Genomic DNA, 23,887 nt, shown 5'->3' on the forward strand with positions numbered 1-23,887 from the left:
AAATGGTGAACGATGGTACTGGACACTGTCTACTCTTGAGGGAATCTCCAAGGAACATCTTCATGTGTTTGACTCAGAAATGTTTACTTCTGACTTGGTTGAGTTTTGCCATGTATCTTCCAACAGGCGTCTTTAATATGGTGTTGTTTACCACTGTAGTTTCACTAAAGGTGTCCTTTAGGATCAGTTTCAAGGAGTGTTATCTAACTCCTTGGCTCAGTGTCCCCATTATGAGTAGGTCTCTTGTCGAACGTTTTGGCTCCAAAGGCAGTGGTTTCTTGAGTAGGATCTATGACTACAGATTGCATACAACTCTCTTCTCTAATGGCAAGGTTTACAGTTTCTTCAAAGTTGGGCATTTTTTCCCTATTGATCAATAAGGTTTTAAATGTGTCAAATTGTGAACTAAGGCCAAAGGTGAATTTATGATCTCGATCTTCCAAAACATTGGCATGTTCTTTTAACTCTAGGTTTTTAACTGGTCTATAATGGTACAGCTCATTCCAAATGGCCTCTACAGGTGACGCATATTCCATTACCTTCATACTTCTTTGGTTGAGGGTAATTGATCGTTGAAAAATACAGCTATGTACGCTTTTTCATTGCATTAAGAGTGTGTATGGTGAAATTTTTCCCATACATCTTTGACATCGGGCGATCGTATAAGCTGCATCCTATTATAGGTTCTACTGTCTGAATGAGACATGCCTTGAGTAAGGCATCGACTTCTATCCATCCTTCATAAAGTGGACTAGATTATGCACGTGGAATTGAAGTTAGATGTGAGAGCTAACGCCAACCTTACAATATCATCTTAACATATTCCGACCACTAAAGTAGGTTAGGTCCCTTCAGCTTGAACCTTAGGAACCTCGGGTAGATCATGACATGACTAGGCATACTCAGCTTAGGGGTGGACTTGGACTAGAGATAATTCTAGTATCGTGCTTTCATCCATGGTTAAATTCTTGCCACTAATGTACTCTCCAACAGTAGAGTTGCTCCCACAAAGATGACTCTCCCTGATGATAGGAATACGGCCAGGTGTGGATAATGAGCTCTCCCTTATGATATGGCTACGGCTCGAGCAATAAAGAAATTAATAGGGGTATCCATGATGATAGGGCTATAGCCAAACACTGGGGATGATTGGGGTTATGGACCTGTCTATGGTATGATGCACACCACATGCATGTTTATGGCTCTCCCCAAGAAGAACAGTTTAAGCAGAAAAAGATAGAAACAAGATTTGCATAAAAACAAAATAATTACACCTGGATGTCCTGCTCTGATACACCACCGTCTAGGGAAAGGGAGAGATCTGATTGTTACACACGGAACGTGCCATGTTTGTGTCATTTGAGGTGCAGCAAGGTCCAGCCCACTCTCAATTGCACTTCTATGGCAGCCCATTTTGATCTTCTTCAGGCTCAAGGTGAACCAAGATGGGCTTAGTGGCAGATCATAGGCCACTAGCTGATTTTCTATGCCTAAATAGGCTTAAAGGACAAAAATGTGACCCAAAAGAGGCCATAATTGATCCTAATGAAGTAGCAACAATTGCTAGACTTTTGATGGGCACTAAAAACATATTAAAACCTGTTTGTTTGGAAATGGATTTTTACATATCATATCAAAGGGAAGCATTGAATATATGTGCATAATTATGAATTGGACTAATTGAAGGTTATAAATGAGCAAGATCATAAATAAAAGCAGACACATACATGCAAATTGAGTACGTTGTCCAGTGTTGTGAGTTTTTTTATGGAAACCACAAGCTAAAATGAGCTCTCTTTTGAATATGTTTTCACTATACATTAGATGTCATGTATGCATGTCAAATGTCAGGACTAGCTGGAACAAAGGTAGACAACTAAATGACGAGACAATGTACACTCATGATAATTATTCAATATTTTTTCTTCTGATCATTGAGTCATTCCAAACGATGACATGATACTTCATGAGAACTTATTGTCGATATATGCATTTGCTCCAAGACACCCATTTTAGTAAATATTATCATCCAAAGATGATATATTATTGGTGTCTTGTATGATAGTTTTCATCCTTCAACTCATGTTTTGAAAATATCTACATTGTTTGAAGATTTTTCAGTCATCATGACAATTACTTGTTGGGTTTCATGACCAGGATCAATAATTCAAAAATGATTTTCACATAGGAATGAAATTTTTTTAAAAAACATAGTAAAATTAAAATGAAAACTATTGATGTTCAAATCACCTTGTGTAAAATAAAATTTAGTCATTGGCACATCAAATCTCCTTGTCTTTTGGCAAACAAACATCATCCTCAATCTGAGATGGATATTTTCGTTGTTCTAGTTGCACGGGAAGGCAAGGGCATCCAAGCATAGAGGGAGAAGGAGGGCCCCAAAGAATGACTTGAATGGGTGTATTTCATTTTGATATTTATTATTTTCTACTTAATGATATTTTATATAAAATTGCCTATAATTTAAGTATGTCCTCAAATGTCCAATAAACCTTATATGTGTGACATTTTAGGCTCATGTCTAGTTGCCTTAACTACTTGATAATCACTTTATTATTTATTTTCTAACCTAATTTAGAAGCTGTATTTAATATATGTAACCAATAATTATTGATCAATTAAACCCAATCGAGTTGTGAACACATAAATTTCCAAGCTATATTGCATTTCTATAAGAGACAAGGGGTTCATCAAACCTCTCATAAAAAGATTATGTCATCAGTTACCATGTGCATAATCTCTCATTCGTGTGACATTCCTAGGATATAGTCAACTATCAAACCCTAATCGATTATTCTAACTATTGCTGATGTTTTTGGGACATCATCAAAAATACATTTTTTGGTATTTACACCCCATTAACTTCCCTGAGTTGTCACCTCTTACACGAAGGGAAGACAATCTCATCTTGATCACTCAATCACCATTGTGGACTTATTACTATACCTATGTGGAGCATGTTTGAATTAATCCAATTGACATTTACGTATAAAACCACCTAGAGTTTCATAACAATCAATTTAAAGAACTCCTTCAGTAAAGAGCACTCATGATATATATGTGGTGTCTTGATATGAATGGTTATTCGATCAAGTGCCTTTGTCATAAGAGGAGTAGATTGGGCTATTATTTTCTAGATATTTTTAAATCTTTCTCAAACATCTTACAGATAGGAATTTCTGGAATGTGTTTAACAATAAGTAATGGAATGTCTTTAACCAAGATCATCATAATTCACTTATCATTTCACATAGCATTGGATTTTATTATAAGCATTGCACGTGCATCATAATGTCTTTTATTAATGTTGTTGAATGCTAAATGAAATGTAGAATGTGCAATTTGTTAGCAAGACATGAATTATTCCATCAATACATATGGATGATAGAGAAACAAGGATGTTAATTAATGTTATGAATTTATGAAATAATCATTGTATGTGCAGTGTACCTTGTTTGTTAGGTCAAAGTCATGTACGAGTTTCACCAAGACGTTCCCCATCATCTCCCTAATTTTTATGGCAACAAATGCTTCAAAGCTTAAAATATACCCACACACGGTCCGCTTCTACATCCAATGCACTGTGATTCCCAAGAGGAAACCTGATATTTAGAGGTACATTTTTCAGTGGTAAGGGAAACATGTGGTGTCGTCCCCATTTTTGCATGGAGTCTAGACCTCCCCTCGATGAACATATAGTCCAATGTGATCCTGATTGTGTTTTCAAAGGGAACAGTGACATATTTCTGGTGAACTAAGACTCTAATATTTTCAACACCTTTACACTAGCGAGCTTAAACTAACATACAGCCCTGGTCACTTGAAAACCTAATGTCGGGTTATAAGGACCATAGATAAGTGTTGCATCATTAAACTACACTATACATATAATTGATGGAAAATCAAATCAAAAATATAAATTAATTAAAAGTGCCTGGAGTAATTATATTTTCAAGGAAATGAGATTTGAAAAATATTTAATATGAATATATATTACATGTAATTGATGAGGCACATAAAACAAAATACAATGAGTTGACAAATCTTTATGCCAAAGATTATGATTTTGGATAATGCCTACCGTATCCTTCAATATTATGAACCGTAAGGCCTCACGTAAAAGAAAAGAGCCAGACCAACCTACTTATTATGTAGTATTTTTATAACAGCGTAGGCTTTAATTGTTTACCAGGAAAGTAAGTACAAATTTTAATGATTGATTTTTATATGGGGGTAGTCTCAGAACAACATCAAAAAATACACTAAAGATATCCCATTTGCCTGCCTTCGATCAGCACTACGTTGAAAGAAGATTCAAAATCAAGCCCATCATCAAGCTGACAAAACCAACTAAGACAGCAAATTGAAAGGAGAATCCTTCATTCTTCCGGCGAGCATTTTTCACCTCATCCTGCAAATACGAACGATGGTCTCGGTTATCAAAGCGTGATAGTCACTTACATATGAAATTTTAACGTTGCAAGAAGTGGGGGATTTCTCCATTAGAGAATAACCCAGATAACTTGCACAAAGCCACATTAGAAATTCCAGAAATGGGACCTTGTTTCTAGTCTGGGTCATGGTCAGTGGAAGGTAAGAGTGATTCAATAATTCTTTCAAAGAGACGAAAAACTTTGATTCTAAAGAATTATAGGCATAAATTTTGAAACATGTAGCAGAATACATCTGCAAAGGTTGCTAAAAGCACCAAGGTTGAATCACTAATTCTTTAAGAGAGTCTACAAACTTTGACTCTGAAGATTTAGAAGTTTAAAAAATGAAATATGTAGCAGAATATATCAGTAACGCGTCAAAAGTTTATAGTGGATGAACGTTTCCTTACCAGTTCTCTTCTCAGCTGCTGATTGTAACCAAGGGCGGCATCCAACTCCTCCTTCAGGCGACGCTCCAAATCGATCTGCAAAAAGAATAAATCTAAATAAGTAAAAGACAGGTGACGTGCACTATTCCCTCATCTTCCTTTTCTTTTTTATTATCTTCATTTTCTTATTTTTGTTGTTCTTCTTCTTCCTTTTCTAATTGTTGTTGTTATTGTTCTTCTTCTCTCTCTCTCTCTCTCTCTCTCTCTCTCTCTCTCTCTCTCTCTCTCTCTCTCTCTCTCTCTCTCTCTCTCTTTCTCTTTTTCTCTCTCTTTTTCTTTCTCTCTCTCTCTCTCTCTCTCTCTCTCTCTCTCTCTCTCTCTCTCTCTCTCTCTCTCTCTCTCTCTCTCTCTCTCTCTCTCTCTCTCTCTCTCTCTCTCTCTCTCTCTCTCTCTCTCTCTCTCTCTCTCTCTCTCTCTCTCTCTCTCTCTCTCTCTCTCTCTCTCTCTCTCTCTCTCTCTCTCTCTCTCCCTCTCTCTCTCCCTCTCTCTCTCTCTCTCTCTCTCTCTCTCTCTCTCTCTCTCTCTCTCTCTCTCTCTCTCTTTCTATCTATCTATCTGTCTCTTTTTATCTATCTCTCTGTATCTCTCTCTGTTTATCTATCTCTCTGTATCTTTCTCTGTCTATCTATCTCTCTGTATCTCTCTCTGTCTATCTATCTCTCTGTATCTCTCTCTGTCAATCCACCTCTCTGTATCTCTCTCTGTCTATCTATCTCTCTTTCTATATATCTCTCTGTCTATCTATCCCTCTGTATCTCTCTCTGTCTATCTGTTCTGTATCTCTCTGTCTGCCTATCTCTATTTATCAATCTATTTCTCTTTCTCTCTCTCTGTCTATCTATCTCTCTTTATCTATATATCTCTCTGTATCTCTCTATATCTATCTATCTCTCTTTCTCTCTTTCTGTCTCTCTCTGGGTCTCTCTATATCTCTCTCTGTCTAGCTCTCTTTATCTATCTCTCTTTCTCTCTCTCTGTCAATCTATCTCTCCTTCTTTCTCTCTCTGTGTGTCTGTCTCTTTATCTCTCTTTCTCTCTCTATCTATCTATCTATTTATCTCTCTCTCTTTCTATCTATATATTTCTCTCTATTTATTTATATATTCTCTTTATCTATTTATATCTCTCTCACTCTATCTATATACATCTTTCTCTCTCTCTGTCTCTGTCTCTGCATCTCTCGCAAGCAATTTATCTCTCTTTCTCTATCTATCTATTTATCTCTCTATTTCTATCTACGTATCTCTCTCTTTCTCTATCTATCTATATATCTATTTATCTCTATATTTCTATCAATTTATCTTTCTCTTTATCTTTCTATTTATCATCTATCTATCTATTTATCTCTCTCTTTCTCTTTCTATTTATTTATCTATCTATTTATCTCTCTCTCTCTCTCTTTCTATCTATCTATTTACCTCTCTCTCTCTCTTATCTATCTATCTTTCTCTCTATCTATCTATATATTTATCTATATATATTCTCTATATCTTTGTCTCTCCCAATAAGACTACGAAAACCCACTTACCACGGAGGAATCGGGATTCCTACTCGAGAAAGGATTCGTGGCGAAGACGGGCTCAACGTCTCGCGGCGTTCGTCCCTTGCACACCACGCCTAGTTTCTGCTCTTCTATACGTCGACCGCCGTTGAACTGTTCAGAAAGTTGAATTTGCGTTACCAAAGTTCAGGTGTGAGACAAGATGGGAAGGAGAATAGGAACAAGATCAACAAGAATAAGAAGACGATGAACAATACGAATCAGAAGAAAAATAGTTATAAAAAAAAACAACAAGAAGAAAAGGAAGATGAGAAGAAGATGATGAAAAAGTAGAGGAAGAATAATAAGAAGAAGAGAAAGAAGAAAAAGATAATCACATTAAAAATATAAATAGTAAGAAGAAGAAGAACAACAACAACAACAAAAGAAAGTCGAGAAAAAGAGAAGAGAAAGAAGAAGAAGAATAATCAGGTAAACAATATGAATAAGAAGAACGACAACAACAACAAAAGGAAGATGAGAAAAAGAAGAGAAAAACGAAGAATGATAATCAGATTAACAACAAAAACAAGAAAAAAGAATAATAAGAAAATAAGATAAAGAACAAATGGCAGAAGACGATCAAGAAGAAGAAGTTCAAGAAGATTAAGAACAAGAAGAAATAGAAGAAGAAAAATCAGATAATCATGATATGAACGAAGATGGCGACGATGTGTGTTAAGACCCTCACAGTGTTTGGGGGAAGTTCATCAAAATCCACCGTCGGCCCCACGACTGTGCTAAGAACGAGGAACTTGTCCTTGTCGTCAGGGAACCTCTCCGCAGCTTGATGAATTACTGCAAATCAAGGAAAACCTCGCGTTCACTAAATTATCAAAGACAATCCCCTTAAAAAAAAATCTCAGAAATTTAATAAGAACATACTTTGGATTGTTTGGGAGTCCCACGGCTGCACCACCCCTTTGTTGGGTCTCACGAAATACTTCCTCGGAGCCGTTGTTTTCACCTTCAAAGTTCATTCCATACAGTTTATAAAGTATTTTTCGCTAATATGTTTTCTAAAGTTTTGGACGTTTAAATTGGGTAGAAAAGGAAATACCTTGAACGCAACGTAGTGCTCAGTGGTGTTGACGACCTTGATATCGCAGGAGGACGACTTTCCTGGCTCGGCTGATAGAGAATAGAACCGGTTTTTTATTTTTTTTTAAGGAGAGTAAATGAGTTTATTGGGTTTTTAGGGCAGGAATCCTGATCTTTTCTTCCTGAATAATTCGCGAAGGAGATATATAAAAATGCAAGAGAAACAGAACAGATACATTTTTACTGTTTTTAAGGAGAGTAAATGAATTTATTGGGTTTTTAGGGCAGGAATCCTGATCTTTCCTTCCTGAATAATTCGCGAAGGAGATATATAAAAATGCAAGAGAAACAGAACAGATACATTTTTACTGTTTTTAAGGAGAGTAAATGAATTTATTGGGTTTTTAGGGCAGGAATCCTGATCTTTTCTTCCCGAATAATTCACTAAGGATATATATAAAAATGCAAGAGAAATAGAACAGATTCATGTTTACTGTTTTTAAGGAGAGTAAATGAGTTTATTGGGTTTTTAGGGCAGGAATCCTGATCTTTCCTTCCTGAATAATTCGCGAAGGAGATATATAAAAATGCAAGAGAAACAGAACAGATTCATTTTTACTGTTTTTAAGGAGAGTAAATTAATTTACTGGGTTTTTAGGGTAGGAATCCTGACCTTTTCTTCCTGAATAATTCACTAAGGATATATAAAAAAATGCAAGAGAAATAGAACAGACTCATGTTTACTGTTTTTAAGGAGAGTAAATGAATTTATTGGTTTTTTCGGACAGGAATCCATGATATTTATTGCTTGAATAATTCACAAAGGAAATATATAAAAATGCAAGAGAAATATAGGAGGAAGACGACTTATCTGGCTCGTCTGATAGAGAATAGAACACTTCTTGAATATATTTTTTAAGAAGAGTAAATGAATTTATTAGATTTTTAGGATAGGAATCCGTGATCTTCACATCTTGAATAATTCACGACGGAAATATATAAAAATGCAAGAGAGCAATAGAACATATTCATTTTTACTGTTTTTAAGTAGAGTAAATGAATTTGTTGGGTTTTAGGACAGGACTCCATGATATTTACTGCTTAAATAATTCACGAAGGAAATAAATAAAAATGCAAGAGGATTATAGGAGAAAGAAATAAATGGTATACAACGGAGATCAAGGGGGGAAAAGGAAAAACAAATAAAATATTAACTGCGACGAGATGATAACATCAAGATTGAGGTTTGATTAAGATATCATGAAAGAGATAGAATGTTACGTTCGAATGTTAGATCGGGGGAATAGAGTGAGAAGAGAACAGTTTTTTAGTATTTTTTAAGGAGAGTAAACGAATTTATTGGGTTTTTATGACGGGAAGCCATGATCTTCACTGCTTGAATAATTCAAGGAAATAAATTTAAAAAAATGGTACGCAACGTAAGGAATTTCAACAGGGTTGCGCAGCAAACGTGGATTTAGAGAAAAATTAAACAAAAAAATGAAATATTAACTGCGATGAGATGATAACATCAAGATTGAGATTTGATTTAGATATCAAGAAAGAGATAGAATCTTACGTTCGAATGTTAGCTCGGAGGGATAGAGAGAGAAGAGGCGGCCGCCGTTGCACTCGCCGTTCGTTTCCGTTGCCATTACGATGGAATCAAGAACACAAATGCAAGAACAGTATGTTGATTTAGAGAGATAGATAAAGAATTCTTCTTGAAAGAGAGAGGAGTTGGGAGACAGAAATGCAAGAACAGTATAGAGAGAGAGAGAGAAAGAAGTCTTCTTGAAAGAGAGAGGAGCTGGGAGACAGAAAGAGATCAGAGAAAATTGAGAAGGGAGAAGAGAGACTCGAGAGGAAGAGAGAGAAGAGAGATACGGAGAGGAAAGAGAGAGGGATGAGAAAGGAGGGAGAGATGAGAGAGACAGAGGGGATAGAGAGAATTGAGAACAGACAAGGGAGAAAGAGAGAGAGAACAGGCAGGAGAAAGATGGAGGAGAGAGAGATAGGAGAGGCAGATATGAGAGACTGAGAGAGACAACAGAGAGGAGAGAGAGATGCGAGAGACGACAGAGAGGAGAGAGAGGTACGAGAGACAACAGAGAGGAAAGAGATACGAGAGACAACAGAGCGAAGAGATACAAGAGACAACAGAGGAGAGATACAAGAGACAACAGAGGAGAGAGAGATTGAAGAGACAACAGAGAGAGAACAGAGAGAGAGAGAGAAACGAGAGACGACAGAGAAAAGAGATATATATATATATATATATATGAGAGACAACAGAGAGGAGAGAGAGATACGAGAGACAACAGAGAGGAGAAAAAGAGAGAGAAAAACGAGAGACGACAGAGAGAAGAGAGAAATTCAGAGAGGAAAGAGAGATACGAGAGACAACAGAGAGGAGAGAGAGATGCAAGCGACTTAGAGAGAGAACAGGGACGATAGAGAGACGCGAGAGACAACAAGAGGAGAGAGAGATACGAGAGACTAAGAGAGACAACAGATAGGAGAGAGAGAGAGAGATACAAGAGACCGAGAGAGACAACAGAGGAAAGACAGAGATACGAGACACTAAGAGAGACAACAGAGAGGAGAGAGAGATACGAGAGACCGAAAGAGACAACAGACAGGAGAGAGAGATACGAGACATCGAGAGAGACAACAGACAGGTGAGAGAGAGATACGAGATATCTCTATTTTTTCTTCTCTCCTCTCTTTTTTCTCTCTCAGTCTCTCGTATCCCTCTATTATTATCTCTCTCTCTCTCTCTACCGTTGGCTAACCAACTAAATTAGGAAAAACCAAAAATAACTCCTCAATAACCAAAAAAAATCAACCCATATATATTTATTTATCCAGAAACCAAAACCCCACGGCCCAGGAGTGAACAGATCCACCGCCACGTCCACCCCCTCACCCTCATCGGACGGCCAAGAATCCACCTCGTGGCGACCTCAAAACCCGCCACGTCACCCTTCCATCGGCCCCTTCTCCACGTAAAAACGTTCCCTCTCCCCGTCTCTCTCCCCTTACTCTCTCCGGTTCTTCGATCAGGCCGAGGTCGGAGGAAGAAGATGAGACCGGGAGGGCCTCCAGGGCTGAAATTCCTCAGCCGATTCGGCGGAGAAAGCTCGATTTCCGGCCATGGCGGCGATCCAGAGGCGAAGACGAAGCAGCGGAAGAAGAAATTCAAATACCTGGTTCTCCTCCTCACCTTCCTCGCCTACGCCTGCTTCCACGCCTCCCGCAAGCCGCCGAGCATCGTGAAGAGCGTCCTCCACCCCGATCCGCCGTCCGATCAAACCTCAACGACCGGCTGGCCGCCGTTCGATCGCGAAGACGGCACGGTGAAGCTCGGCGAGATTGATCTGGCCTTCCTCGTGTTCTACTCGCTGGGAATGTACGTGGCGGGGCATCTCGGCGACAGCCTCGATCTTCGCGTGTTCCTGGCAGGGGGGATGGTGGGGAGCGGCTTCTTCGTGGCGTTGTTCGGCCTCGGAAGCTTCTGGAATGTCCACCGGTTCGGATTTTACTTTGCGGTTCAGGCCATGGCGGGGCTGTTCCAGGCGACGGGGTGGCCGTCGGTGGTGGCGGTGGTGGGGAATTGGTTCGGGAAGAGGAAGAGGGGGCTGATCATGGGGGTTTGGAACGCGCATACTTCCGTTGGCAACATACTTGGCTCCGTTTTAGCCGCTTCTGTGCTTGATTATGGCTGGGGCTGGTCCTTCCTCCTCCCTGGTGCGCTAATTGCCATGGCTGGCGTCGTCGTCTTCCTCTTCCTCCCCGCCTACCCTGAAGACTTTGGCCTCCCCAGCCCTCACCGAGCCCCGTCCGCCTCGCCGTCGCCGTCGCCATCCGCTGTCGGCCTCGTCGCCGCCTCCCGGATCCCCGGCGTGCTTCCGTTCGCCCTCTGCCTCTTCTTCGCCAAGCTCGTCGCCTACACCTTCATGTACTGGCTCCCCTTCTACCTCAACCAGACAGGTCTTCTTCTGCCTCCTTCTCTTTGATTTTGACCCTTGACCGGTGACCGTTGACTATTGACCTTGGTGCAGAGATTGGAGGGGAGCGGATGTCGGTCAGAACGGCAGGAATGTTGTCGACGGTGTTTGATGTTGGGGGGATTGTGGGTGGTGTGCTGGCGGGGTATATCTCTGACCGGGTCAACGCCAGGGCGACGACCGCCGCCGGATTCATGTTCCTCTCCGTGCCCGCCTTGTTCGCGTACCGGAGCTATGGAGGCGCCTCCAAGGCAACCAATGTCGTCCTCATGTTGATCGCTGGCTCATTGGTCAACGGCCCATACTCCCTTATAACGACGGCGGTCTCTGCCGACCTCGGGACCCATCCGTCAGTCAACGGCGACGCCCGCGCTCTGGCCACGGTCGCCGCCATCATCGACGGCACGGGCTCCGCCGGGGCGGCGCTTGGCCCCCTTCTGACTGGCGTTCTGTCGACCCGCGGCTGGGGCCAGGTGTTCACCATGCTCGCCGCCAGCGCCGCCGCCGCCGGCGCTCTGCTGGTCTTCTTGGTCAAGGCCGAGATCTCAGAGATGATCAGCCACCGTCCCCGCCACGGACCTGCGCCGGCAGAGCCACTCCTGGGGTCGTCAATCTCATAATAGAATTATAGTCCTGGGGTCAAACTAAGTCAACGTCAGGAGACCAGCGGCGCTTGAGCTCCGTCTTGGAACGGACCTCCTTGAGCTTGCCGTCAGGCCCGTAGTCTCGCTCCATGACAAGGTTGATCCCCTCGTCGGAGTACCAGCCGACACCGATGCAGAGAACGCCATCGGGGAGGACGTCCACATAAGCCGTCACGCCGCCCGGGAGCCACAGCACGGTGACGTCATGCTGGTCAAAGGCCTCTTCTTCGCCGAAATGGATCGGGCTCTCGGGGAGGCTCCTCTTCTTGAGCGTCTCCATGCAGAGGTACAGGCTCGACGGCCCGCTGCTGCTGCTGCTGCTGCTGCTGCCGCCATTGTCAAAGACGGGGGTCGAGCTGAGCTCGAACACCTTCCACGCTCCGGCGAGGTCGGTTGGCCGCGTCCGCTCCCGCCGTGAGAAGGGTTTGACGTCGAGAGGCCGAGCGCTGACCAGTTGCTCTAGCGTTGACTTTATACAATTATATGGAAACTAAAGAGATGACCGAAGACAAATTCACCTCTGGTCAACAGCGTCGTCGTCGAGGTTGACTGCGTTGTCCCACTGCTCCTCAAAGACTGAGACTCTTATGATCTGAACGTCGGCTCCCCCTTGGCTGAACTCGATCGTGTGGACGACGCGAAGCCGCTTGTGGCAACCTTTGACCAAGCACTGGTCAGCGCCACAAGTCAACGTATCCAGAAAGTCAACGCCCAAGTCCAATTGGGGAAATTTTATATTAAAAGAGTAGATTTACCTGCTCGAACTTGAAAGTAGGGCAGAGGAAGTATTTTGACTCGTCGTACTCCCCGACGGGTATCTCTGCCGGCCCATTGGAATAAGATCCGTCCTATGAATCCCAAGAACCGATGTTTTACTAAATTATGACAACATTGAAAATTCACAAGATTGATCAATCGATTTCGTCAAAAATAGTAGTCTTAATCATGATTATGGTTGATAATAGGTTCGAGCAAATTCATCATTTTTTTCATTTAAAGGAAAAACTTCGATGGGAACATAATTAAGCGATGTAATTAGATGATTAGAGGGAGTGCTAACCTCAAAAAAAACAAGACCAGGTTGCTCGCGGAGATGATCTTCTTCCATGACTTCGGCGCCGGCCAGATCGAAAGACTCGAAGCTCGGAAAATCATCAGATTTTGGATGAACAGACATGGAAGATCCACTCCGCCGGGAAGATTTTCCAATCTCTCCGAGGGAATTCAGAGAAACCCAGTTCGTCTTCCGTGTGACCTCCGCAACCCTTCCCTCGGAGAAAATTTCTTCGACTCGAGACCGTACGTAGCAATCGTAGAGATTCTCGCCCTTGTTGCTGATCCCAATCGGCTCCATTTCTCCAGAAATCGGAGAGAATACGGCCCCGACTCCCTTCCAGATCCCGCTCACGCTGCTCGCGAAGGTGTTCCAGAGAGGTATGATCACAGGTTCCTGCGAGAAATTCCACCCTAAATGAACTTGGCGGATTGATGAAATATTCAAAGATCGAATAGTGTTCGCAATTGAACGGAAATCACGAGGAATTTGAACGGAAGCTGTTGCGGAAAAAATTTGGACGGAATCTAGATTCGCTCCGATCGTAAATTGAGTAAGCCGACCGATCGCTTAATCAGGACTGAGCACCAAACGCGATTAACTGGAGATTGAAACGACAAATTCAGCCGAGAATTTGATCGACAGTAAAGCAGGACTCAAAATCGAACTTTAATCAAGAGAAATTCGATCACAAAGAGGGGAAAAAAATGAAATCGGCCGGAAAGAAGAGAAATTCGCACCAAAATCGGAAGCAAAAACCTAATCCAAACAGACCTGCGTCTGGAGCACGGCCTCAACCTCCATCAACATGGCCGCAGAAACCAAGCACCTCGACGACGAAGAAGAAGAAGAAGAACCCCTCCTCCTCGGCCCCTTCCCGGCCCTCGTTCTCCGCCTAGTTCTCGCCGGCTTCTCGGCTTCCGCCGCCTTCTCCGCGAGTTCATTGTCGACGCTCCACACGTTCTCCTTCCCCCTCGGCCGCTGAAGATCGCCATTACCGCTGTTCTTCCCTCTTGATCTCGCTCTGCCGCCATCGCCGCGGCAGGAGAGGAGAAGCTTCCCCCGGCGAGCGAGGACGGGAAGAAGACGAGGAAATTGCTGCCTGAGCTCCTGGAAATTCCATCTCTGGAGCCCTCCATAGCCTCCGTCCACGCACAGAGCTTGCATTCTGAAGAGTGAAGACGAGCTCTCAGACTCAGCTCTTCAAGAGAGGATTATATAGGAGTCCGTTCTGGGAATTCTCGTTATCCGTTCGGTCCTCCTTATAACGTCGTCCGTTCCGTCATCGCTGTTTCCTCATCGGCCATCGTTCTCTTCTAGACAACAGTGCAGGGACGCGGACAGGACGGTTTTTTTCGTCCCAGGATGAAAAAATTATCCCGTCTACGAGGATAGACGGAAATTCATCCCAAGACCTCCGGACGGGACGGTTTTCGTCTACTTGGACAAAAACTCGTCACATCCGAAGGTCTCGGACGAAAAAACCATCTTGTCCGCGTCACTGCACTGATTCCGGACGTCCATCGTCCACGTCCCACACGATCCAGAACTAGAGAGTGCAGGGAAGCAGACGGGATGGCTTTTTGTCCCAAGACAGAAAAATCGTTTCGCCCACGAGGTTAGACAAAAATCAGGACGGAAATTCATCCCATGATCTCCGGACAGGACGGATTTCACCCACTCGAAAAAAAATACCGTCCCGTCCACGTCCCAGCACTGTTTTTGGACATCGGATGGGGCAATATTCGTCCCGTCCCGTCCACCGTCCATGTCTCGGACGATTCGGTACTTTACTTGTAGTACCTTGAATGGAAACGGAACTAACACCTGCAGACTGTGTGATTGTGGATAACCCTAATTGCAGACTTAGTTGGCAATTGCCTTGATGGCGAACACAAAACCACGCACTATCACCAGACGTGACACCATTACCGCATGAGAAGTCTCGTGTCATGACACATCGCCAACGTCAACTTCAGACTTGAAATCTGAGCGTCATTTAAAATTAGATTTGAATTTCACAGTTATTTAAAGTTTTCTCTTTCCTCAAAAGCCTATACATAGATCAATGCTGTATTGGACTGCTTAGGTGATACTCTTTGGAATTGAACTTTTCTTCTAAAAAAAATTACCCTAATCTCTTCTGTGCCGCCGCTGCCGTCTGCTACCATTGTTGCCGTTGAGAGGAGAACTTCCTGCCCGTAGCCACCACGCCCACCCGCGCAGCCACTGCGCATCGCGCCCACCCGCATGGCCACTGCGCGCCACGCTTGCCTGCACAGCCACCGCGCAGCGTGCCCGCCCGAGCAGCCACTACGTGCAACGCCTGCCCGTGCGACCACTGCACATCGTGCCCGCCGTGTGCCGTCATCGCATGCTTCAGAAACGTCACCCTCACCTTGTGGTCCTACAATCGCACGCCCCGTTTACCGTTTAGGTTTCGGTGTACTGCCTGGAACCCCGCAAGGAGGCGACTCCCCCTTTGATCCCCCGCCAACTGAAGCTCACTTGGATCCGCATCACCCTGTTTAAGTGGACATTATTCGCTCCCTCCAACGATGCGCCAATGACATCAGCTTTGCCCTCTCGCACTACGGGGGCGCTAAAGGTCCACCCTTCGCTCTCTAGTGATTCGCATTATTTTATCCAGTGTTTTCGAGATATTAGATTTGGAGCTTTGTTTTCACTGCAGTGGTTGTGAGACAGTCCTCCCGCCCTTGATCGAGAAAAGGGGCTGCAACATCAACATTTTCGCCGGATATAAATGTCCGAAGTTGATCTCATTGATTTGTGGTATGTTTTGTCCATCCCTAGTTGAGTCCTAGTCATCCTGCATCATGCCTCCGTCAACATCAACACAACAGCAATGACGGTTACTTCCATGTACTGTGTATTGTAGTGCACTGAAGTGTACGGGACGGTTCTTCATCATGTTGAACAAAACATGCTGATGTATTTGCCTTGGATGTATTGAACAATACATGATGATGTATTGGCCTTGGATGCCATATCGCACAAAAAATTCATCCGTTGAAAATCTGGTGGTGCTACCTAAAGACTTGAAAGAATAGCCATCGCTGTTAAGAATCGAGAAAAAATAATAATTTGCACCTAGCTTCTGGTCTTTGACATTAAGAAAGAAGGTTGTAATAACGAAACGGACAGGTCTTCCCGGAAACCCCCTGGTAACTAAGGTAAGCAACGTAGTAAAAGCACTAATTTCTGTACCGGTTCCGGAAAAGCGAAGATAAATGCGATGTTTTGTTAGTGGGAACAAGGACCTGTTTATGGCCGTTGCTATATACACAACTATACTCATCTGTGCCACAGGAACATGCACATTATGAAATACTAGAATTTCCACCTTGGAAGGATGTGTTGAGAGTAAACACTTGCAGAAGTATACTTGGAAAACACCCATGACAAGTGGCAACAGGCTCGATAGAGACCAGGACTCCGCATATGGATGACGCTAAAACCATTGTAGATGGAAACACCACAATTGTGAAAACACCACTATTGTGATTTCATTGGCGTCAACGTCATCCATCATTCAAAATTAAAGTCAACGAGAGGGCGGATGCCGTTGACGTGACGCCGTTGACATGGGAAAATAAGGACATTATTTTAATTCATTTAAAGTATTTATGTCGGCCGTTAAGCTGGCAACTGGCAAGAACTCCGGACGACAGGGAGGTCAAGGAGGATAAGCTTGGAATGATCCAGGCGTCCATGTGTCCGGCTGCGATTGGTTCTCGGCCGCGCACTCCTATTTAAATTTGCCCCCTTTGGGAATCGGCGATCTCGAGGAACTCGGAAGAGAAACTCTGGAGTGATGGATTCCTTGTTTCAGTCGGAGGTTTTCAGCAGCTCCAGCTGGAGCTATGAATCTCTGAAGAACTTCGGTCCGATCACCACCTCGGTGCAGAATCACCTCAAATTGGTCAGATCATCGTCTTTTCCTTGATCGCGAGAACTTTCTTGTCAGAAAATTTTCATCAAAGATCTGCTTCGCAAGTTTTCCAGATCCGTTCTTGATTTCCGTCGAAAACAGTTCTACTGCCAAACGCTTAATCGGAAATTCCTTTTCGTCATGAATTATTGGAATTAAGAACCTGAGTTGGTGAGACCGCTGTCTGATTTCTTGTCGTCGGAAAATTTAATTGACGATTCCGCTATTTCTCTAATTCTTACGTTTGCGTTCCTAGAATCAACCGCAAACAATTCTAGTGTCTACGGTCGATCGTATACTCCGCTATTTCTCTAATTCTTACGTTTGCGTTCCTAGAATCAACCGCGAACAATTCTAGTGTCTACGGTCGATCGTATACTCCGCTATTTCTCTAATTCTTACGTTTGCGTTCCTAGAATCAACCGCAAACAATTCTAGTGTCTACGGTCGATCGTATACTCCGTTATTTCTCTAATTCTTACGTTTGCGTTCCTAGAATCAACCGCAAACAATTCTAGTGTCTACGGTCGATCGTATACTCCGCTATTTCTCTAATTCTTGCGTTTGCATTCCTAGAATCAACCGCAAACAATTTGTGTCTACGGTTGATCGTATACTCCGCTATTTCTCTACTTCTTACGTTTGCATTCCTAGAATCAACCGCAAACAATTCAAGTGTCAACGGACGATCGTATACTCCGCTATTTCTCTAATTCTCACGTTTGCATTCCTAGAATCAACCGCAATCAATTCAAGTGTCAACGGACGATCGTATACTCCGCTATTTCTCCAGATCATATATTTCCTCGAATCAACCGCAAACAATTCCAGTGTCGACGCCAAATCGTATACTCCTTCCTTTTCAGCGTTAATTTCTCGCCAAGAACGACTCACTAACAGGAAGAACATGAACTTCAGGTGTACCTCACGCTGTGCCTCGCTGTTGCCGCTTCCGCTGGGGGGGCGTATCTCCACATCCTCTACAACATTGGCGGTGCGATAACCGCCATATCAAGTTTGGCACCTGTAACTTGGATCCTACTTACTCCTGCATCAGATCTCGTAAGTTCCAGATCTCAATCCTTCCTCAAAAACAAATTCATTTCATCTCATCACGTTTTCAAATTTCGCAGAACCGGCGGTTTAATCTTCTGCTGGCTACTTCTCTTCTGCAAGGTGCAACAATCGGTGCACTAATCGGTCTCGTTCTTGACATAAATCCAAGGTTTGATTCTCGATCCATGCGAAAAATCTATGATTACATCAAGAACAATTAACGATCAATTTGTTAAACTGGTCATAGAACTATAGTGACGGCCCTCATAGGAAGCGGATTTGCATTTGGTTGCTTTTCTGCAACGGCGATGGTGGCCAAGCGGCGGCAATTGCTCTTCCTCGGCGGTCTATTAAGTTCTGGATTAACTATACTTCTATGGTTACATCTCACTTCTTCGATCTTTGGCGGATCTACTGCACATTTCAATGCCGAGGCAAGAACGATTTTAATTTATTGAGTAATGTTTATTAGAGTAGATCAAACAGCTGATCTTAATTTTGTGGCAGATTTACTTCGGATTGCTTCTGTTTCTTGGATACATAGTGTTCGACACGCAGTTAATGATCGAAAGAGCCGCAAGCGGCGGCCGCGACTACATTTTAGATTGCCTTTTGCTGTTTGTGGATTTCTGTGGGGTTTTCATTCGAATGATCACGAATTTGGTGAGTGCTTTTCCTGATTTTTACAATTATTTGGACAGTAAATACTAATTATTTCAGTCACCAATACAGGTCAACAACGCAACGGAAAGAGACAGGCGGAGGAAGAGGTGATAATTATCGAGTACGTGATCGATGAAGAGTATAATATGTATATTTCGTTTGTTAATAGTATAGTTAATCAGATCATCATCAGACTTAGAGTTATTCACATGCACTTCCCGGATTTACGGGAAATGTAGGAAGGTGTCCTAAGATTGTTAAAAGTTTTCATCACCTGATGATCTGACAGGCTTAACTATTTAAAACCGATTTATGTAATAACTAATTTTATTTCGGATTCAGAAGTATACAATGCTACGTCACTTGGCACGTATGATACGGCCTCAGGTCAAGTGTTGGATATATGATTACCTCTTCATTATCACTGAAAATTTGTTCGCTAAAGAATTAGGATGTAAACAGGATAATAGTAACAGGTAGCTCACGAATAAATTAAGCTCCAGTGTCGCAAGGCCTGTTCATCGACGGTATTATTATTTGCCATATTAACGAGATACAGCGCCATTGAACTGACGGCAATATCAGATACCAGTGGCAATTTGAAATCAAACAATTAAAATAAATAACGAAAAAAATAGAGAGGCGAAGGGAACAAGGATCAGATGGTAGTGCATGTAAGTTCGAATCCTCACGGATTATCAGTAGATAAAAGGTCTATGGAAAATAAAATCCTCATATCCACTAGTCCTTCTGCCTCTGGAGTGAACAGATCGAAAACCGAAATAAGAATCCATGAACCGAATAAATCGAGAAAACGGAAGAATTTCAAATTAAAATTCTACGGCAACAATACAATGATCGAGAAGTAGATCAAGAAACGGAAGGTTTCAGAAGTAGATCGGGAAGTAGATCTAGAATTTCAGAAATCGGTGAAGAACGAAAAGAGTTAGAGTAGAACGACGCTGATTCAGAAAGTAGATAAGTTGTCAATCACCATAAGGCTACCATAGGCGCCTGTAAGACTGGGGCGACAAATAAGAAACATCACGATCAGCGCCATAAAATTTCTCTGGCTAGAACACTTACAGATGAGAAGATCCGAGAAATGAAGAACACCACCTCCGTGGAACAACTAGGGTTGATACAGCCAAGTCCAGTCGTCAGGTATATATAGAGGAGCTTGGTAGGGCTGAGGCTCGACCCGATTTGGGAGGGGACGTGTAACCCTTTTGGCCGTCCGATTAGTGACTTACGATGCGTCCACGTGGCGCCACGATGGAATATGTATTGTGATGCTCAGAAAATAATAATATTTTAAAATAGAAGTTTGGCTGGTGCAGCTTGCCCACCCATGAAGGTGCTTTGAACGACGCGTCAGTCTCTCTCCCTATTTCTCTCTTTATATCGCCCTTCTATATCTCTCTCTTGCTCTCTTCTCCCTTTCTCAACCTCTGTAGCTCATTTGTCTCATCCTCTTTCTCGCTCTCGCTCACTCTTCTCTCTCTCCCTCTCTCTCTTCTCTCTCTTTCTCGCTATTCTCTGATGGAGTGCACCAGCCCACCCCACCGGAGATGTCTTCAGAGCTGCCATCATCATCATCGATGGCCCTGCCAGTTCACGTACATCCTGACTGGCACGCAAAGGCGCAAGTGAAAACTCCCGAGTTCAAATACCCCCGATAAAAGCACGTCTGCATTTTCGTTGTTTTGATTTTGATCGGCAAGTGCTCATTTTCTCTATTTGTGTGTTTGTGTTTGTCATATCCATATTTGTGTTCATTGTGTTTCACATCGTCTTCGTGTCGTCATATTGCATCGTCGTTTACTCCTCTGTTTTGTTGTAAACAAGGGGGTCCCTATGTATAAGACCCCCCCTTGGTAAGGGCACTTGGGCCCTTACAAAGGGATTGTATGCCCTTAGTAAGGGCATCGTGCTCCTATATAAGGGGGCACCTTGTTTTCCATAGACCTTGTTTTTTTCTCTAACTCTTCATACCTTGTTTTTTTCTCTTTGTGGTTGAAGTTCTCATTCAGGACTAGGTCTCACGAGAGAAAAACAAAGGAGAGGAAGGAAGAGGGGAAGAAGAGGAGTACTATCATCTCCGGCCGTCGCCATAACCTATCGCTGCTATTGGTCTTCGTCGCCAATCGAACGTTCGGCCGCACGCCATCTTCATGCACCGGGAGCAACCGTTCCCATCATTCACAAGCCGTGCCATACACGTTGTCGCTTGACTCCTCGCGTGCATCTTCGCGATACGTTAACTAGGCGGTGCATGCCGCGGCACCATTGCAGCTGCCCATTACTGTGCGACCCCTTTGCCACCTCAAAAGCTATCCCTGCGGATTCACCGAGGGCTGTTTGCTGCACCGACGGGTGCTGACCGCCGCAACCCTGCCATTGCAAACCGGAAAGCCTTGCGAGACCGCATCGGTAGCCTTGAGCGCACGTCTCCCTCAGTGCACTCCGCACTCGCCACGCTGGCGTCCGTTCAGTCGCCCCTTAAGGAGTCCGTCAAGCCGCACTGCCCAACGTGTTTGGGCTGCCAGACGGGCTCACCGCCGAAGTACCAATGACATCAAACCGTCATTGATCGTGCGTTGCACCGTGTGCATAACATTGCTCAACGCTTGCAACTCATTGCCCGACACGTAGCCTCACGTGATGTGGTCCGCAGTCACTGTCGTCGCTTGAAGCTGTCACTGTCGTGAGGCGCCCCACGTTTGCGTCGCGCCATGCACTGCCCGCCGTTGTCGATGTCGACGCCTGAAACCGCCTTTGCCACAACACGCACCCGCACTCGCGTCGCTCTGCCACGCCATTGCCGATCGGCTATCACTATTTGTGCTCGCGCACACGCCAGGCAGGTACCGGCCGTGATGATACCCTAAATTAGGTCTTTATTTCATGCTATTTGCACAATTTTATGCATTTAAAGAGCTTAAAATTGTTTGTAATCATATATTTACCTAAATGTAATGTTTCCAAGTGATTTCTGATTTTTCCATAATTTTCTGTTGATTTTATGAATTTCTGGGATTTATTTGAGCTTGAAATAATTATTTTTAAATGAAAATGGCAGATTTAAAATTTAATTTCAAGCTTAAGTATTGTGGGGATGAAATAATGAATTTTTTAGAATTTTTTGGAATTTTCTAGAATTTATTTAGGATGTAATTGGATTTTTTGAGATTTATTCAAGTGAGAAATGAATTTTTAAAGAGGAAAAGGATATATTTATAATGAGAAAATATGTTTTAAAGCAATTTTTACTCTTCTAGGGGCTTTTCATAAATTTAGTTGCAATTATGCCCTCAAAAATAGCTCTCGGTCGTGTATGTAGGCGTAAAGCTATTATTTAAATAGTTACAGGGTTTTATTGCAATTACTTAGTATTTTTTAATGGTTTTTATTAGAAATCAGAGGAGAGAGAATGTGCAAGGGGCATGTACACAATTACTTTTGGGCGGCGTTCAAGAGCAATTCCAGGCTTTCTAAAGGACTTTTTTGCAAAAAAGAGAATTTAAAATGCATCCACCAATGAGAGGGCGACACATCATGGCGTGTTAAAAAAAAGAAATGAATAAATAAATGAATTTATATTCAATGGCTTAAATTGGTTTAAAATTTATTTATTAATAACTTTTGTTCCTGAAGTCTGATTGAGATGATTTTTTTATTGGATTAGCTCGTCTTGGTCCCCTCTTTATATCTGTACGTATTCAGATCAAGCCTACATTGATAGATAAAAGTTAATTACTTAACAGGAGTAAAATGGTGATTTTTACCATGTAACCTAAGTATAAAAGTTAAGTTTCGTTCTTGATGGTGCTCTATCACAGCTGCAAGACAGAGAGGAGCTCCAACTCGGATCAACCTATTTGGTACTTTTTCCTTCTTTGTATTTGAATTTTTGGTGTATTTTGAATGATGTTTAATTTCTTGATTGTTCTTCTTGATTCTGGTCTGAACTTCTAAATCGCTTGGCTTGAGCGGCATGTACAAGCCCTTACTGGGATTGAGAGGATAAATTGAGAGATTGACCTAGCTATTCCAATTGCACATTAAAAAAACTATAAAAAACTTCAATTTCTAGGAGATTAAACTTCCCTATTTATTGTCAAGCCTACAGAAACAACCAAAACAAATCAAAAATTTCTCCCTTCAACCTCTCTAATTGACCCCCTTGACCCTTCTCTTTGGATCAAAGAAGCCAATCTAGAGCCCCTTATTTCTTCTATTCCTCTCATCTCTTCTACCCTCCTTTCTAACTTCCTTGTCTAATTAGGTTGATTGGATCTTCATTGAAGATCAAATCAACTCTAATTAGGGTCAAATTACTCAAGCAGATCATCAAATTGGATTCCTTACTAGCTTCCCTTGGACGATACCTCTACTTTTCATTATACATCTTAAGTAAGGTTTTAAAAATTTTATTGTATAAGCTGAAATTGACAACGACAAGGGATTAAAATTTAGTAAAATTTACCCCTCTTTTGGCTTATCAGCCCGCTTGCAATGCATCTCCCACACGCCGTTGCCCTTGCACCTCTACCGCTCGCACCGCTGCTGTTGCGTTCGCGCCACTTGTGTTACCTGCCGCTTGCATCGACCGCCACTTAGCCGTCTATGATGATGTGCCATTGGCTCGAGCTGCCCGCGCAACATCCCTCTCGTCACTCGTCCTTGTCTTCGGCACACCTCCACCATCCTTGTCCGCACCGGCTGTTGCACTGACGATTTAATCGACGTCGCACGACTTTTCGACGAGGTACGTTGTTCCCCTTGCTCGTCCGTTATATTACCTTTTTCAGTATATTTTAGGATGCACTCCACCGCACTCAGGTTAGAATTAGGTGAGAGTTTATATTCTGAACACTATGATATAAGTGGATTTGTAGGTATGGGTCGAGCCCGTACGTTACGTGTGAACGCCAATGGAATTATTCGGCTTGATGTCGTAGTCATTGTTGTCACTCTAACGAGGGTCAGAAGGTCACCGCCACCATCATTGGTCTCCCATC

The 23,887-nt window shown here is 42.8% G+C and overlaps 4 protein-coding genes, 1 long non-coding RNA gene and 3 other non-coding genes across 10 annotated transcripts; 2 read left to right on the forward strand and 6 right to left on the reverse strand.

The window, feature by feature from the left end:
* Positions 1 to 4,257: 4,257 nt before the first annotated feature.
* LOC144708324 (vesicle-associated protein 2-1-like) lies at positions 4,258 to 9,725 on the reverse strand. Its single transcript, XM_078581567.1, has 7 exons — positions 9,064 to 9,725; positions 7,504 to 7,574; positions 7,329 to 7,410; positions 7,135 to 7,241; positions 6,432 to 6,557; positions 4,865 to 4,939; positions 4,258 to 4,432 (listed from the first exon to the last, which is right to left on the reverse strand). The coding sequence occupies exons 1-7, from the start codon at positions 9,137 to 9,139 to the stop codon at positions 4,319 to 4,321; spliced, it is 651 nt and encodes a 216-aa protein (XP_078437693.1). The 5' UTR covers positions 9,140 to 9,725; the 3' UTR covers positions 4,258 to 4,318.
* An 811-nt stretch (positions 9,726 to 10,536) lies between these two features.
* Positions 10,537 to 12,988, forward strand: G3PP4 (Major facilitator superfamily protein). Its single transcript, XM_078581566.1, has 2 exons — positions 10,537 to 11,477; positions 11,549 to 12,988. Exons 1-2 carry the CDS (start codon positions 10,571 to 10,573, stop codon positions 12,112 to 12,114), a joined length of 1,473 nt encoding a protein of 490 aa, XP_078437692.1. The 5' UTR covers positions 10,537 to 10,570; the 3' UTR covers positions 12,115 to 12,988.
* LOC144708322 (dihydroorotate dehydrogenase (DUF3598)) lies at positions 12,100 to 14,390 on the reverse strand. Its single transcript, XM_078581565.1, has 5 exons — positions 13,967 to 14,390; positions 13,199 to 13,588; positions 12,894 to 12,986; positions 12,657 to 12,808; positions 12,100 to 12,584 (listed from the first exon to the last, which is right to left on the reverse strand). The coding sequence occupies exons 1-5, from the start codon at positions 14,357 to 14,359 to the stop codon at positions 12,134 to 12,136; spliced, it is 1,479 nt and encodes a 492-aa protein (XP_078437691.1). The 5' UTR covers positions 14,360 to 14,390; the 3' UTR covers positions 12,100 to 12,133.
* Positions 14,391 to 16,933: 2,543 nt separating this feature from the next.
* On the forward strand, positions 16,934 to 19,249 carry LOC144708435 (bax inhibitor 1-like). 3 transcript variants are annotated; one of them, XM_078581756.1, is made up of 7 exons: positions 16,934 to 17,135; positions 17,879 to 17,990; positions 18,063 to 18,206; positions 18,321 to 18,369; positions 18,448 to 18,634; positions 18,708 to 18,863; positions 18,933 to 19,249. In XM_078581756.1, the coding sequence occupies exons 1-7, from the start codon at positions 17,028 to 17,030 to the stop codon at positions 18,972 to 18,974; spliced, it is 798 nt and encodes a 265-aa protein (XP_078437882.1). In that variant the 5' UTR covers positions 16,934 to 17,027; the 3' UTR covers positions 18,975 to 19,249. The 3 variants fall into 3 exon arrangements, with proteins under 3 accessions (XP_078437882.1, XP_078437884.1, XP_078437883.1); XM_078581758.1 differs by lacking the exon at positions 17,879 to 17,990 and having other exon boundaries at positions 16,968 to 17,135; positions 18,284 to 18,369; XM_078581757.1 differs by lacking the exon at positions 17,879 to 17,990 and having other exon boundaries at positions 16,972 to 17,135; positions 18,278 to 18,369.
* On the reverse strand, positions 17,976 to 20,049 carry LOC144708436 (uncharacterized). The gene is made up of 3 exons (XR_013582783.1): positions 19,950 to 20,049; positions 18,281 to 19,377; positions 17,976 to 18,203 (listed from the first exon to the last, which is right to left on the reverse strand). It is a non-coding gene; the product is annotated as an uncharacterized LOC144708436 (long non-coding RNA).
* On the reverse strand, positions 19,046 to 19,145 carry LOC144709019 (small nucleolar RNA snoR31/Z110/Z27). Its single transcript, XR_013582955.1, has one exon. It is a non-coding gene; the product is annotated as a small nucleolar RNA snoR31/Z110/Z27 (small nucleolar RNA).
* Positions 19,196 to 19,288, reverse strand: LOC144709024 (small nucleolar RNA snoR31). The gene has a single exon (XR_013582960.1). It is a non-coding gene; the product is annotated as a small nucleolar RNA snoR31 (small nucleolar RNA).
* LOC144709023 (small nucleolar RNA U31b) lies at positions 19,828 to 19,915 on the reverse strand. Its single transcript, XR_013582959.1, has one exon. It is a non-coding gene; the product is annotated as a small nucleolar RNA U31b (small nucleolar RNA).
* Positions 20,050 to 23,887: the final 3,838 nt, after the last annotated feature.

This window comes from Wolffia australiana, chromosome 10 (assembly GCF_029677425.1).
Source record: "Wolffia australiana isolate 7733 chromosome 10, ASM2967742v1".
NCBI lineage: Eukaryota > Viridiplantae > Streptophyta > Magnoliopsida > Alismatales > Araceae > Wolffia > Wolffia australiana.

What these genes read in the sequence shown, in the direction of transcription:
- LOC144708324 (XM_078581567.1), bottom strand. Translation starts at nt 9,139, where the DNA reads ATGGCAACGGAAACGAACGGCGAGTGCAACGGCGGCCGCCTCTTCTCT. An exon ending in CTCCGAGCTAACATTCGAAC is followed by an intron (nt 7,575 to 9,063) that starts GTAAGATTCTAT and finishes ATTCTCTATCAG; the next exon opens with CCGAGCCAGGAAAGTCGTCC. An exon ending in AGCACTACGTTGCGTTCAAG is followed by an intron (nt 7,411 to 7,503) that starts GTATTTCCTTTT and finishes TGAACTTTGAAG; the next exon opens with GTGAAAACAACGGCTCCGAG.
- G3PP4 (XM_078581566.1), top strand. Translation starts at nt 10,571, where the DNA reads ATGAGACCGGGAGGGCCTCCAGGGCTGAAATTCCTCAGCCGATTCGGC. An exon ending in CTTCTACCTCAACCAGACAG is followed by an intron (nt 11,478 to 11,548) that starts GTCTTCTTCTGC and finishes ACCTTGGTGCAG; the next exon opens with AGATTGGAGGGGAGCGGATG.
- LOC144708322 (XM_078581565.1), bottom strand. Translation starts at nt 14,359, where the DNA reads ATGCAAGCTCTGTGCGTGGACGGAGGCTATGGAGGGCTCCAGAGATGG. An exon ending in AGGCCGTGCTCCAGACGCAG is followed by an intron (nt 13,589 to 13,966) that starts GTCTGTTTGGAT and finishes AATTTCTCGCAG; the next exon opens with GAACCTGTGATCATACCTCT. An exon ending in CTACTTTCAAGTTCGAGCAG is followed by an intron (nt 12,809 to 12,893) that starts GTAAATCTACTC and finishes GGCGCTGACCAG; the next exon opens with TGCTTGGTCAAAGGTTGCCA.
- LOC144708435 (XM_078581756.1), top strand. Translation starts at nt 17,028, where the DNA reads ATGGATTCCTTGTTTCAGTCGGAGGTTTTCAGCAGCTCCAGCTGGAGC. An exon ending in TTACTCCTGCATCAGATCTC is followed by an intron (nt 18,207 to 18,320) that starts GTAAGTTCCAGA and finishes CTCTTCTGCAAG; the next exon opens with GTGCAACAATCGGTGCACTA. An exon ending in TTCGAATGATCACGAATTTG is followed by an intron (nt 18,864 to 18,932) that starts GTGAGTGCTTTT and finishes TCACCAATACAG; the next exon opens with GTCAACAACGCAACGGAAAG.